Source organism: Coloeus monedula (genome assembly GCF_965178545.1).
Source record: "Coloeus monedula genome assembly, chromosome: 1".
Lineage (NCBI taxonomy): Eukaryota > Metazoa > Chordata > Aves > Passeriformes > Corvidae > Coloeus > Coloeus monedula.
In genome coordinates this window covers 54,754,833-54,768,657 of record NC_138781.1, presented here as the reverse complement: position 1 = coordinate 54,768,657, position 13,825 = coordinate 54,754,833, and the positions used below count along the sequence as shown (strand labels likewise).

The window sequence follows — 13,825 nt, the reverse complement described above, 5'->3', positions numbered from 1 at the left end:
TGGTAGAAAATCAGCTGTAGTACCATAGTACTTGTTTGTCTGCCTTCCCTCTGAATCCATGCAAGTCTGTGGATAGCTTTGACAGGCTAGTGGCATGTAATTGTAATTGTTCATTATTCTGTCGTGTCTGCTGTGACTGTTAATTCTCTCCTCATGATGTATAATCTTAAATCAATACAAAATGAATGCCTTCTGTAGTATGCTAGATTACAGATCTTCATGTTTACTAATTGAATATGAAAGAAGACGTGACCCTTACACTTTGTGTTAAAGCACTTCAGCACCATCAGCCTCAGAAAGCTAAGTTCCCTCAATGATTAGAATAGACTGAGAGAGGGCACCAGCCATGTATTGAACTTGTAGAAGCAGGAACAGTATTCTAGACTCTCACGTAAATGTGTATATTACTAAAATTATTATACAGTGTAACTTTAGTCCATTGAACTATGAAAGCAAGCTTTAACCTTGTGTTAACCTTGGTGGCGGGCTTGAGGTGCTGCTCTTCCCACCAATCTCTGGATCGGTCCAGGTAAACCATTGCAAGTCTCTAGAATTCTTACCGATGTTTTGTAATAGCCATCACATAACTTGCAAAAAGTGAGGAATCTTCAACAGGTGTCAGATTACGGTTTAGAAACCCTAAAACACTTGCATTGTTTTGCCACAGTGTTTATAGGCTGGAAGTGCTGTAGTTTTGCTTTCCCCATGCTCAGCTCTGTGTTGTTCTGGGCTGTTTTTGGTACCAGCAGACTTGTGTAGGTAACTAATCTGTTCAAAAAACAATATAGGTTAATTTTTGTCCAGAGCAACTTCTTAAGTGCTTTGCCACGTAATTGTTGCAAACACCAGTGCTATTGGGAGAAAGGATATGGGGATATCAGACTGTTGCAGGTTCAGTTTATATCGGCCTTGCAGACACACACAGTTGGGCTCAAGCGTGTATTTTGTCAGCCATTTATGTGGACAGTGATGTAGCTGTTTTGTTTTCTTTTCAGTACACTACAGGGTTTGAAATCTTAAGACCTTGATTTTGTTCTAGACTGTTTCTGTTGTTCAGTTTGTCAGGGTTTTCATGTGCTGTTCCATGTGGGTTTCAAGAAATTTCCTTATGGAAGTGCCTCTCCAGAAGTCATCTTGCAGGATGCCGAAGAGGCCTTTTGGTAAGAAAATGCTGAAATGATGACTTAAAACATATGAAATACGTATCTGTTCTCACTTCAGAAGGTGCTGTCTAGTTCTTGGCCATGCCCAGCAGTTGGCACTAAGGTCTTGTGGAGCCTCTGGGAGACTGCTAGAACTCTGTGAACCTGTTTCCCTTGTTTTAGTGACTTCTTGTTGGAGACATCTCAATTCTTCTGATGCTGTCTTAAGAGTATAAAGCTGTGGGCATGTGGGAACCACTATTCTTTATAACAACACAATGTAATTTATGGGGTGGATGGGCGTCTTACTGGGTGAAGAGTTCACTGGTTGACTTTTCCAGTTCAAGTGCCTAGATATGGTTATGATTTGAAGTACTTGTCTCAAGGGGCTGGGAAATGTAGGTCTTTTGCCTGAGGAGATTTGCTTCTGTTGAGAGATAGAACTGAAGTCAGTCTTCTACCCTTTACTTTTGTTAGTATATGTCAGTCACTGTATATATATATACAGTCAGTCACTGTAGTAAATTTGTTTTGTGGGTATGGGAGGCACAAGCACCTTCTAAGGTGTGCCCTAGAAAGCTTTGGAAAGAAGGGTTCTTATGAAACCTTGAATGTAATTTAACTGCTTGTTAAACTCATGGGAAGCTCCAAATCCTAATTTGTAGTTAAACGTGTTTGTCTCAAACGATTTTTTTCAGGACATAGGGAAATGCTGTGAAAGTTTCTAACTTGTTATGAGGCTGAGTTTCAGGAGGCATGTTTCATTACCTAATGAAATTAGTCATTTCTAAGATAGGTTTGAACATTTGGGTTCATTCTTTTTCTCTAGTTTACTACTTCAAGTTTCTGGTGATTATTTAACATTTGAAATACTTGTTCTACCTTAATAAAATACTGATGTTACTTTGTGCAGTTTGGCAGATGTTGTGTATTTAAACTGTAATAAAACACCAGTCAGTGACACAACAATAATGCTGATCTAACTTTTAAAACTTCCTTATTCTCCAGTTCTTAAAACAGCTGGTATCATGTCCCATGCTGTGTCCTCCTGTATCCTATCAATTTCTGGTCGTGGGGTGTTTCTGCTGATCTGGTTTGAATGTTGTAATTGGAACCAGATGATGGGAGGGTTAGATTCTGCTTGCCTGGAGTTGCCTCCCTCCTTTTCCAGGAATGCTTTTATTGCAGAAATACCTGAATCATTTGTGAGGTGTCTTCCAGATGTTTGGCACCTAGTATGCTAGTGCTTTTTTCAAACAATACATTCTCAAGTATACTTTTGCTCTTGTTAACCAAACTGAAACGATGGGACTCAATAAACACTTAAGTAACTGGTTGAATCTGTGATGTTTTCATAACAGATAAGATTATATTGCTTCATGGTCCTTGGGGATGTGAAATATGTTGCCATTTTTCAAATTCTTGTTCCTGTACTTTTTCTTAGAAAATTGAACTTGTAATTTGTAGGTCATGCGGGGCAACAGAGTTTTGATTCACTTTGGGGAATTACGAAACTTTGGAGAGTTTTTAAACTCACTTTAGAAAATACTGTCAAATAATTACCATACATTTTCACTTCAGCATGAAATAAGTTGTGGCTAATGTTTCTGGAGGTGATAGATTGTACTAAGTGTAAAGTGCAGAGTAGTGCAGGCATTAATTTCTTCAGGTAAAAAAAGGGTTATTTGTTTAGAGCAATAGGAGTTTCCATTGCTAAATTTCCTTTAATTGTCCAGTAAGTAATTGATAATTTTGCCTCTCTGGAAGTATTTTGGTCAAAGCATACTAACTAGTTCTTGATATTGTGCAGGCAGCTCACATACTGCAGTTAAATTATTCGTGTTCCTTCAAATGTATCAAGTTCTAGCTCTCTTAAACAGAGTAAAGGTGGGTGCTGTAATGTATAAGCTAGCAGTTGTAATTGATGCTTATTATATAAAACAGTCTTCAGGGGAGGAAGTTACTCATCATAAAAGTGAGTGGGTAATGAGGTTAATATGACAAGACTTTCAAATCTTTATGTAATCTCGGAAAGGAAACAAAAGAACGAGGATTCAGTTTTGATGTATTAGTTTTATGTAGGCTATAAAATTGACAATAAAAAATTGTCTTGCAAATTGAAGAAGGGTACCACTATCTCTACTTATTAACTAGAATCAACTATACTAACTGTACCAGCTATCTGTAAATAAAAAAAGATGTTTAAACTAGTCCCTTTCAAACAAATGTCTTCAGCAAATCAAAGTCCTCCTGTTAAGGACAACTGCATATTCACAAGGCCTGCATGAAGCTTTATGTATAGTAGTGCAGAAGATGCCAGCTGAATTTTTGCTTGTAATGATGTGACTTTGGTGTAAAGTTTTTTTTTTTTCTTGGTTCTCATTTGTGTTGCATTTATGAGACTCCAAGGAATTAAAATGGGCGGAATAGCTTCTTGACTTCTTTTGGTCACCTTCTCTAAGAAAATGAGGGGCTGATCATATGCTCTGTTCTTTGTTAGTTTTTGGCCAGCTTTGGGTACATTTTGACAGAGATGTAGATGTCAGATATGATTGTTTCTATAAATTTCTTCAATATTTGCTGCTGGCTAAATATGGGGAAGTCTGTACCCTGTGATCCACCGTGTTCCCTGTGAAGGCAAAGAAGTAATCTAAATTGGGTGTCTCTTGCCCTCTTTGGATGGTACACAGCTATTCTGTTGGCCACTTTTTTGCTCTCCCTTAATGTATGAACCTTAGGATTATTGCATTGGGGAGGGATGTAGAAGGAAGAATGCTTTGATTGGTTCGGAGCAAGTTACTCTGTAGGAAAAAGCCAACTGAGGAACAGGACAGCTTAAGAAGAGTCATCTCAGTTTAATCAGGAGGATAAAATAAAGACTAATAAAGGGAGATCAAAGATTCCTGCTTTTTGTTTTTTTCTTTCCTAACTTGTATTTGCAAAGATTTCTCCCTGGAAATATTGTCCCTGAAGATGAAAACTACTTTTTGTGCTGGCACTTGATTATCTTACTCTTCTGGATCTGGAGATAACCATTCTGTTATCAGACTTTATGCGGATGTTAACATGATACTGTGTCCAAGTTGTGTTACAGAAGCACTGTCCAGCTCACCCCTGTAGTGGGTGGAGTTGCATGTTATATGTAAATCCACGGGGGACTAAAAGTAACATTGTAATTTTTGTGCAGACAACATATGCAGGCTGTAATGTGTGAAACTAATGATAAGTTTTGATACAGGTAGAAGCCAGTCGCTCAAGACGAGCAACAGCTTTACAACTCCAGATAGAAGTTTCATGATGATCTTAACTTCTTTGTTATTTTTACATTATTATTTAGCTACCTACTCTTCTTTGATCAGATTTCTAGATTGTTGGACAAGATGCTATTACTGATGCTAACTTGAATTATAATTCCTACTCCTGCAGTTATTAGTTAATCTAATTGCTCCCTAGCCTAGCTCAAAAACAAAAAAAAATCCTAGCTCCAACTGGAAGCCTGCCATTAAATGGAGCACAGAATCATGGGTGTGTTTATCTGCAAGCAGGCACTAAAACAGCTGTAGGAGCTTTGAGAACTGCTTACTTTGTCTGAGCACTCAGAGTTTCATTTGTTTGTGTCTTTATCTGCTCAAATATGTTGGAAAAGGGCAGCTTCTTAGGAGTTTATCTGCAGTGGAGGTGATGACTGATCTGTAGCATGGTGGTTAGACAACGCTCTTGCCCTTCTGAGTGAAGATACTGCAGTACATTGCTGAGCCAGTTAAGCTTTTCCTTCCCTTCCAGCTTGTTGAACTACATGAAAAACTGTTTAAGAATAAACTTCTGTATGTGTCGACAGCTGAATTGATGCTATGGGATTTCCAAATGGTGTGGTAAAAAGCTGACCTGTATAAATGGATGACATGGATATTGACAACACTGTGCTTGACTCTTTGTGAACATCTTTCTGCTGTAGGTGACATCGGATTTGACTGTAGGGTAATCCAGTGTTTCTCTTCTGACCTGCAAATAATTTTGCACTGGGAAGATTAAAATAATAATAATAAATCCCATGGTATGCATAATAAGGAATTATGCTTTTTGAGCTTCGTACAACAGGGTTCTTGTCATAGTCTCTGTCTGTTTTATCATAATTTTGAAGTAGGACAGTTCAGTAACTAGATATGACCCAAATTAATACTTCTCATGAAACAGGCTACATAAATTACAGGCAGAAAGACTTTGCATGAGACTTCATCTCAGGTGCTTTACTGTTAAAATTGGAATCTAGGTTCCTCTTTGTTTTTCAAAACACACTGAAACAGGTAGGATTGTGGCAGTAGCTTAGAACTTACCACTTTCAAGGTCTGTCTTCTCTCTGGCAGAGTATTTGCTCTGAAGCAGTCTCTTTGGATTAAGTGTTGTTGGCACAGTATCATATTGTATTGTACTTGCATTGTTAGTAACTTATTTCTCTCTCTTTCCCATTGTCTACTACTCAGCAGGCCTAAGTTTTGCCAGCATTATATCTTTATTGGATTGTGAAGAACTTGGGAGCAAACTGACATCCCTGAGCCGCCCTCCTCCTACAAAATGTGGCATAGTGTTTATGACAAGCTTATCTTGAAGATTTGAAGTCTGTGGTAGTATGAAGTTTTGCTGTTTTCAGTATCTTAATGGAATGTTGTTTACTGACAATTATTTGTCGGGATCAAATTGGAAATGTGTTGGGTTTTTTTATGGGTCAGCTGCTTCAGAGAGTACAAAAAGTGGCAACTTGTTTGTCACACTGGGACACTACTTTTTGAATTGCAAGTTGAAGTAAAATTCGAATTTTCACATTGCTCAATCTACTTAAAGACTGGAGATTAATTTACAACAAATATTACAGTGAAATACTGCTGCTGTGTATTGAATTTTTTCATATTGTAGTATTGTTAGCCCAAACTCACCTGAGTGAGGTCCTGCTGAATTCATTTGGACTTGTATTGAAGTACTTACAGAAGAATAGTCTGTTTTCTTGCTCAGTAATCTTAGAGTAGGCCATATCCAGGTAGATGCTGTAATCTAAGCTTTGCAAACTGAGCTGTTGTCAATTGATAATGGAATTCAGATGAATTTTCTTTCTTACTTGTCTGACATACATACTAAGAAGCATGACTTTCAGTATATGTTTTTCCTTTAAGAGAAAAGTGTTCATAGACAAAACAGTGTAGTAGGTTGAAAGCATGCACATAGCTTGGAACTATTTTCATGTTCTCGTACTCCCTCTTGAGTAAAAAGAAAGCAATGGTTCTTTTTAAGCCAAAACAGAAATGTGTGTTTGCTCTTTTCCATCTCATTTTTAAAATAACTTGTAGCATGATATTAGTTATATTTGTCTGTTATATCTCTGTAATGAGTGTAGCAGCTTACTTATGCTTATTTTGCTTAGATAATCTTTCTGGGGAAAATAATTTGACTTAATTTTCAGTTGCATTTTCAGAATTCTTTGCTGGCAGAGTGGGTAGTGGTGCTGATGTGATCTCAAGAGCTTTTCACATAAGTTGTGGGTTGATCTTGGTAGGCAGCTAAGTACCACTGCTTGCTTGCTCCCCCTGCCACTGGTGGGAGGGGGGAGAGAATTGAAAGGATAAAAGTAAGAAAAATTGTGGGTTGAGATAATGATAACTTCATAAGTCTTTTTTAAAAACTAAAACAAACCCAAGAAGAGCGATTAAAAGAAAACTTGCTCACTGCTAGCTGACCAATGCCCAGCCAGTTCCTGAGCAACGGCAGTGCTGACAAATTTCAAACCTCTCTGCCAATGTTTATTGCTAAACTATGGCATGGTGTTATCCCTTTGGTCAGCTGGTCTGGCTGTGTCTCTCCTAGCTGCTTGCTCATCCCCAGCCTGCTTGCTGGCATGGCAGTGTGAGAACCTTGATGGCATGTATTTATTTATTTTTACTTCTAGGAAGGATTGGCTTAATCTCCAATGAAGCTTTAGTCATTGTGCTTTTATACTACCTGCATCACTGCTAACAAATCCTTAGTGCATGGCCTCAACTGGGGATTTTGATACAAGTTTTAAGGAAGTTGTCATGCTTCACATTCTGCTTGTTTAATCTGCACAGAAGGATGATTCATTATGCAGTAGGGTGTAATTTTATTGTGACATTGTCAAATAATCATGATGGCTAAAGGTAATGAGGTAATCATGCCAAGTTACTATACTGTGTTATTATCTGATAGTTCTGTATATAACTGAGCTGTGCTGCCATGTGAATGTGCTCTTTTTGAGTTTTCTAATAAAAAAGATCTAAGTTACATTTGGTTTTTAATTGCTACCATAAATCTTTATTTATATATATAATGTAGATGTCATTGTCTCTTTTGGAGTTCAGACCTTGTTTTGACCTTAAGTTTCTGGAGGAGAGCGCATTCTGTCACTGTACAGGGACTTTCCTGTGTTTTAAGAATGGTGCAAGCATTCACAAATACAGTTTTATTACTGTTGGGATAGGTAGGGAATGAAACAAAGGTGTGGGAAAATAGAGATCCACTAAAACTGTAGCATGGATGATTTTTTTTTTAAAGTTAATGGAATTGTTACTTTTTGTGCTTGTGCACATGTACATTAAACTGTGTGAATCAGCTGTTATAGAGGCCTTTGGTGTTGGTGAGATGCAGAGATTTGTGTTTAAACAAGCAGTCACAGGACTGAGACAAATACTCCAAATATACAAAATAAATACATTTGTAGGCAAGTTGAATCTTTCTACTCTGTATAAACTAAATGGTTATTTTGGTTTCTGACTTACTGAAACTGGATATTTTTAGATGTTAAGTTTGCTTGCTTTTCCTGTAAAAGTACTCTAGCTAATTCTTGCTGCTGTGTCTTAGTGCATGCCATTTAAACTCAAAATCCCTTCAAAAGTTTGTTTTCTTCCCCTGCAGCTGTCATATCATGTTTTCTTATATAGTGTTGACTCACTGTGGCTTCCTTTTTCAATTCTTGTGTAGTAAACAAGAAATCTTGACACCTACTGGGCCACTAAAAGAAAATACTACATACCAAAATGCTGTTTCCATATGGTGAAGGATTTCTTTGCTTAATTAAAAAAAAAGATGAGCTCAATATAATTTGTGGAATGATTTCCAGTGAAAGAGCAGCTAGATTTCACTAAAGCAGAACTGAAATGAAGTCATTAAATATGTAGAGATTTGAAAAAAATCTACTGTATCAGTTCATATGGGAGAAGGAAAAGAAACTAATGAAGAAATATTTTTCTTCTAGATTTTTTTCATTTGATACCTGTGAATTTTCTGCAGTCCAAAGATGGCAGCAAATAAACCTAAAGGACAGAATTCATTGGCTTTACACAAAGTCATCATGGTGGGAAGCGGTGGTGTAGGAAAATCTGCTTTAACACTACAGTTTATGTATGATGAGGTAAGAGTCTGTAGTAGAAAGTATCTCAGGAGGTGCCTACTACATGGTATTGTTTAAGTTACATTTGTACAATTATTTTCTGAAAGGGTCAAAGTGTATGTGATGTGGTATGAAATTCAGCAGTTAAGTGGAAAAAAAAATGTTTTGAGATTACTGATTTTCCCTTTAGAGGTACCTGTGAAGGGAATATTTGACCTTTTTCAGACTTCTCAGCTGTTAGATACTCTGTCATATTACTGGAATATTTTTTCATTGCTCACTAGACCTATCGGAACTTGGTTATAGCTCAAAGCTTCTTCACTTAGTTGAGTTGCATTATGCCTGAAACAATCAATTCCTTCCATGGTTTTTTTTTGCTGCTGTTGAAGAGAGGAAAGAAAATCAGTTTCTCTTTTTGTGTTTTTTTTTCCAGTGGAAGTCATCCTTTTTTATTAAAAGTCAGAAGTTAAGCATTCAGTGTACTTTAAAAGTTGATACCAAATATATCCAAAGTCAGGACTACCTGATTTCTTAATGGAACACAGCCAGATGTTGTGCTTGAACCAGAAGTAGAGGTTTGGGTAGTGCACAGACACTGATGTTTTGAAATTACCTCTATGTTTCCTTATAATGGCTGAGGAAAGCAAAAACCTGAAAACTGTTTGGGCTGATGAAGTCTGCTTTAACTATGAGTTGTTTGAGTACTTCACAGGGCCTAAATGCATAATGCTTTGTTATTAATTACAGTATCCATTGAAGATGTTTGCTATATCCTTATGTGCAAACAGAAGCCATTGCCTTGTACAGGCATTTTACATCATGAAGGTTTTTTTTCTAGTTTGTTGAAGACTATGAGCCCACCAAAGCAGATAGCTACAGGAAAAAGGTGGTTCTGGATGGGGAAGAAGTCCAAATTGATATATTGGATACAGCAGGGCAGGAGGACTATGCTGCAATTAGAGACAACTACTTCCGAAGTGGAGAAGGTTTTCTTTGTGTCTTCTCTATTACAGAGCTGGAATCCTTTGCAGCAACTGCAGACTTCAGGTAAGTTACAAGGCAAGATAATCATTCTAATTACACTGAGATGATTGAAAGTGATTTTTTTTGTGTGTGTTTTGTAATATCCTTTTGATGGTCCAGATTGGATGGCAGCTCTTACTGTTGTCACGTAATGTTTTGAACAGATGCCTAGCCAGGCCTTTGCTATCTGTACCACTTCAGATGTCTTAGCTGCTGTGTTTCTCTGAATACCAGAAAGGCTATTGCCACAGAGCAGATACACAGCAACATTCAGAAGACAGCTGGCTCACCACAGTCTCAATCACAGACTGAGTCGTATTAAAACTCTTATGATAGTAATAGAATATTATACAGGCGGCAGCATATTATAGGTGTTTAATTTCAGTTGGGAGAGAAAACATTTAAATCACTCATTACTGTATTTTTAGAAAAAGACAAAAGATATCAGAAAGCAGTTTTACCAGTTCAAAGTGTAGTGAAATAGGAAAGGCCGTAATATTTGAAAGAAAATTAAGCAAACAAATATAAGAAGGAGTTATCTGCATCCTATTGAAATTAGTCTTTTTGGAGATGCTGTCACAATTCAACTTAAATAGCACTAAGTAGCAGAATATGTTTAATATCTCTAAGGGAGAAGGAAGAGGTATGGAGAGGGGAGAAAGTGAATTTTTTATCTTCTGGTGGTTTTTTAAAAATTTATTTGTGTCTCTATATGTCTGTGCTTATATATTTTGAGAGAGGGAGGAGCAGGCCTTGTTTGTTTGCACGCTTATGCTGGGTACTGTCAATCATGGAGGACAGTTTAGTATAGTTCAGCTCCCCTGAACTGTAACTTTAATATAGTTTGCTCCCAGTGCAAAATGACCTATTCAGATCTGTTTGAAATCATGCCATTGCTTCAAAGTACATGATCTTTGGCCTTAGAAAAAGTCCTACCTTCCAATAAAGATGTAAGTTAACAGTATACATGTTGATACAGGAAAAATGAAAGAAAAAATCCCTTCAAGTAAAGATATTAAAATTCTCCCCAATCCAAATATGAAAGTGAACCGTAGAGGACTAAATGCTGAAATGTAACTCAGAAAAATATATTTTTCTGCTCTGTGTAAAAGTAATCTGGATCTCTTGAAGGTACAGTTAAAGTACCTTTATCACAGTTGAGTAGTCTAAGGGCATACTACTTAAGAGCCAAATATTAAAGAAAGTGAGAAGAAGAACTTGGATGTTTGTTTTCATGGAGTTTCGTTCTGCTGGCATGGCAGACCTCCAATAGGAGCGCTCTTTACTGCTATTCAATGGGGTTCCTGGTATACTCTGAAATGCCATTGCTCCAAGTAATTTTTTTCAATAGAATACAGACCTGCAATGACTATTGGTAGTTTGATAAAATCTGGCCTTGCTTTGAGTAGAATTGGTCTGGCTCTCATGGCGTGGGGTTTTTTTAAGTTCTACATTTCAAGCTGGCACATCATTTCTTGTTTAGTCTTCAGAAGGGGCTCAAAGGAGAATATGAGTATTGTCATCTGGATTACTGTCAGATTAACTTTTTACATGGTGAAATTGTTTGGCATCTGTGGTGGTTTGATCTGGCATTTATCCCAGGTACCCATCAAAGCCCCTGTATCTCTTCCCTCCTCAGCTGGACAGGGAAGAGAAAATACAATGAAAGGCTGAGGAGTTTAGGACAAGAAAAGATCACTTACTGATTACCATCACAGGCAAAACAGACACAACTTGGGGAAATGAATTGAATTTATTGCCAATCAAAATCAGAGCAGGATAATGAGAAATAAAACTAGCCTTAAAAATACCTTCCACCTCACCCCTCCCTACTTCCCAGGCTCTACCTTCTCCCTCCCAGTAGTGCAGGGAGACAGGGAATGGGGATTACAGTCAGTTCATCATTGTTCCTGCTGTTGCACCTTCCTCAGGGAGATGAGTCCTTGCCCTGCTCCACTGGGGAGTCCCTCCCATGGGAGACAGTTATCCATGAACTTTTCCAGTGTGAGTCCTTCCCACAAGCTGCAGCTCACTAACTGCTCAAGCATAGGTCCCCTTCCATGGGCTGCAGTCCTTCAGGAACAGACTGCTCCAGTATAGGTCCCCCACAGGGTCACAATTCCTGCCAGTAAACCTACTTTAGCATGGACCTGTCTCTCTAGGGTCCCACAGTTCCCTGCCAGGAGTGTACCCTAGCATGGGGTGTCCTCCATGGACTGAAGGGGAATCCCAGCTCTGGTGCCTGGAGCACTTCCTCCCCCTTCTTCACTGACCTTAGTATCTATATATATAGTTATTCCTCTCACATATTCTCACTCCTTTCCTTTTTGAGTGCAATTGTATCTGTGCAGTAACTTCTTTCCTTTTTAAATAAGTTTTCACAGAGGTGTTACTACCATTGGCTTGGCCTTGGCCAGTGGTGGGTCTGTCCCAGAGCCGGCTGGCATTGGCTCTGCCAGTAACGGACATTGGAGAATCTCCTGGCAGCTTCTCACAGAAGCCACACCTATAGACCCACCACAAACAAAGCCTTGTCACACTAACCCAGTATAGCATTGCCTGGATAACTAGTGTTGAAAACTACTAGTTTTTACCAGAAGTCTTATTTACACAGGTAGTTATTTACAGGTACTGCCATGATGCACTGAGTTTTCTTCTGGCCACCTTCCTAATCTTACCCTGGCTATTCAAATTACTTTTACTCTTTTAAAACATTTGCACTGATATTTGTGTGGAAGAGGAGAAATGTTGCTTTGTAATTCTACCTCCTACATAAATGTGGTGTCACAGTCTGCCTCAAATGTACAGTTTTTAAAAAAATTATGGACTATCTGCAGTTTCTCAGCTCTGTGAGTAGGCCTCCTCCAAAGACTACATGCTATTCAGAGCTTTTTATAATGTGAGCATCCTGCCATATACCAAATCAAGGCCCTTAAGAATAGCAATTACTTAACTGTCTTCAGCTTCTCTCCCTTCAACTTTAAATTTGGTTTCACCTCAGCCAGCAAAAGAAATCTATTTCTCTGTGCTTTTTGTCAGTCTTCCAGAAATTGCTCCATGATAAAGAGCTACATTTCACAACTAACTTTATACTCACTTTTTCATAGACAAAATACAGAATAATCTTTTCTGAGACAACTCTTCTTCCTGATAGTATTAATGCATTTTCAATTAGAAGAAAACTTCCATTATTTTTTAAAGTGTCGAGGACTTACATACCAAACTATTTGTAGTGTTGAGTTTTATTTATAGTTTTAAACCTTTCATCCTAGGAGTAAGTACAGTAGAAGGGTCTATCCTTAAAAATCTGATGCATATACAGCTTGTGTCTGTATACTGACTTATAATTGAAGGAAGATCTCTGGAAAGACTGAATATAATTGACTTGAGAAAGATTCCTGAAAGGAAGAGATTTTCTCTTGATATGCTATGGACCATTTTATCAGCTTTAAATGGCACATTTTGTTAGGAAAGAATCAGCTGTAAAACTGAAGCTTGAATAACTTAAAAATGGCCATCAAAAATAGTAATGTAAAGACAAAGGTAAATGCTCTCAAGTAACACTGTTAAAAGGAATGAATTATTAATATAAATTCTCACCTAAACCAATCCTGTTCTATTTTTTTCATTTCTTACTGACTCATCTCCTTCCTTCCTGGAGGACTAGTTGTCTGTCTCTGTCTTCATTCTGTATAATGTCATAATTAAGTTTAAGACTTTCCTGTTATATAAACTACATAAAAGAAATAAGTGGCTTTTCACTGGAAGATGTAAAAGTATTTCGTCTGAGTTCTTCTTTCTGTGTTCTAAGAATGGTACTCTATGCAAAGCTGCCTGTTTTTTTTTTTTTTTCTTCTCCAGGGAACAAATCTTAAGAGTAAAAGAAGATGAGAATGTTCCTTTTTTGCTAGTTGGTAATAAATCAGATTTGGAAGATAAAAGGCAAGTTTCTGTAGAGGAAGCGAAAAACAGAGCTGATCAGTGGAATGTTAATTATGTGGAAACCTCTGCAAAAACACGAGCTAATGTTGACAAGGTAATAACTGGCCTCTTAAACAATCTGTCCATCAGTTTTTACTTTATCCCTCTTTTTCATGGGTCATACTCCTTATGTTCTTAATTTTAGCAATAATTTTGTGGAATTTTAATCAAATACTTTTCTTCCTTAGCTTGCAAGGAGTACATGACTTGGTGACTCCTTGTGTTAGGCATAACACATTTATTCCATTCTACACTTCAAGGAATCATTATTATTATCCAAGACATG

At 37.6% G+C, this 13,825-nt stretch overlaps 1 protein-coding gene across 13 annotated transcripts in view; it reads left to right on the top strand.

Moving 5' to 3' along the window:
- The window catches only part of RALA (RAS like proto-oncogene A), a 29,954-nt gene that overhangs the window by 10,678 nt on the left and 5,451 nt on the right, over positions 1-13,825 (top strand). For 6 of the 13 annotated variants that reach the window (XM_082302977.1, XM_082302984.1, XM_082302978.1 and 3 more), the window contains 3 exons: positions 8,401-8,556; positions 9,374-9,582; positions 13,420-13,594. In XM_082302977.1, coding sequence (XP_082159103.1) covers positions 8,443-8,556; positions 9,374-9,582; positions 13,420-13,594 — 498 coding nt within the window. In that variant the 5' untranslated portion in view covers positions 8,401-8,442. Of the gene's footprint in view, positions 1-5,623; positions 5,768-8,400; positions 8,557-9,373; positions 9,583-13,419; positions 13,595-13,825 lie in introns of all 13 variants that reach the window. The other 7 variants (XM_082302974.1, XM_082302981.1, XM_082302979.1 and 4 more) reach the window with 4 other exon arrangements.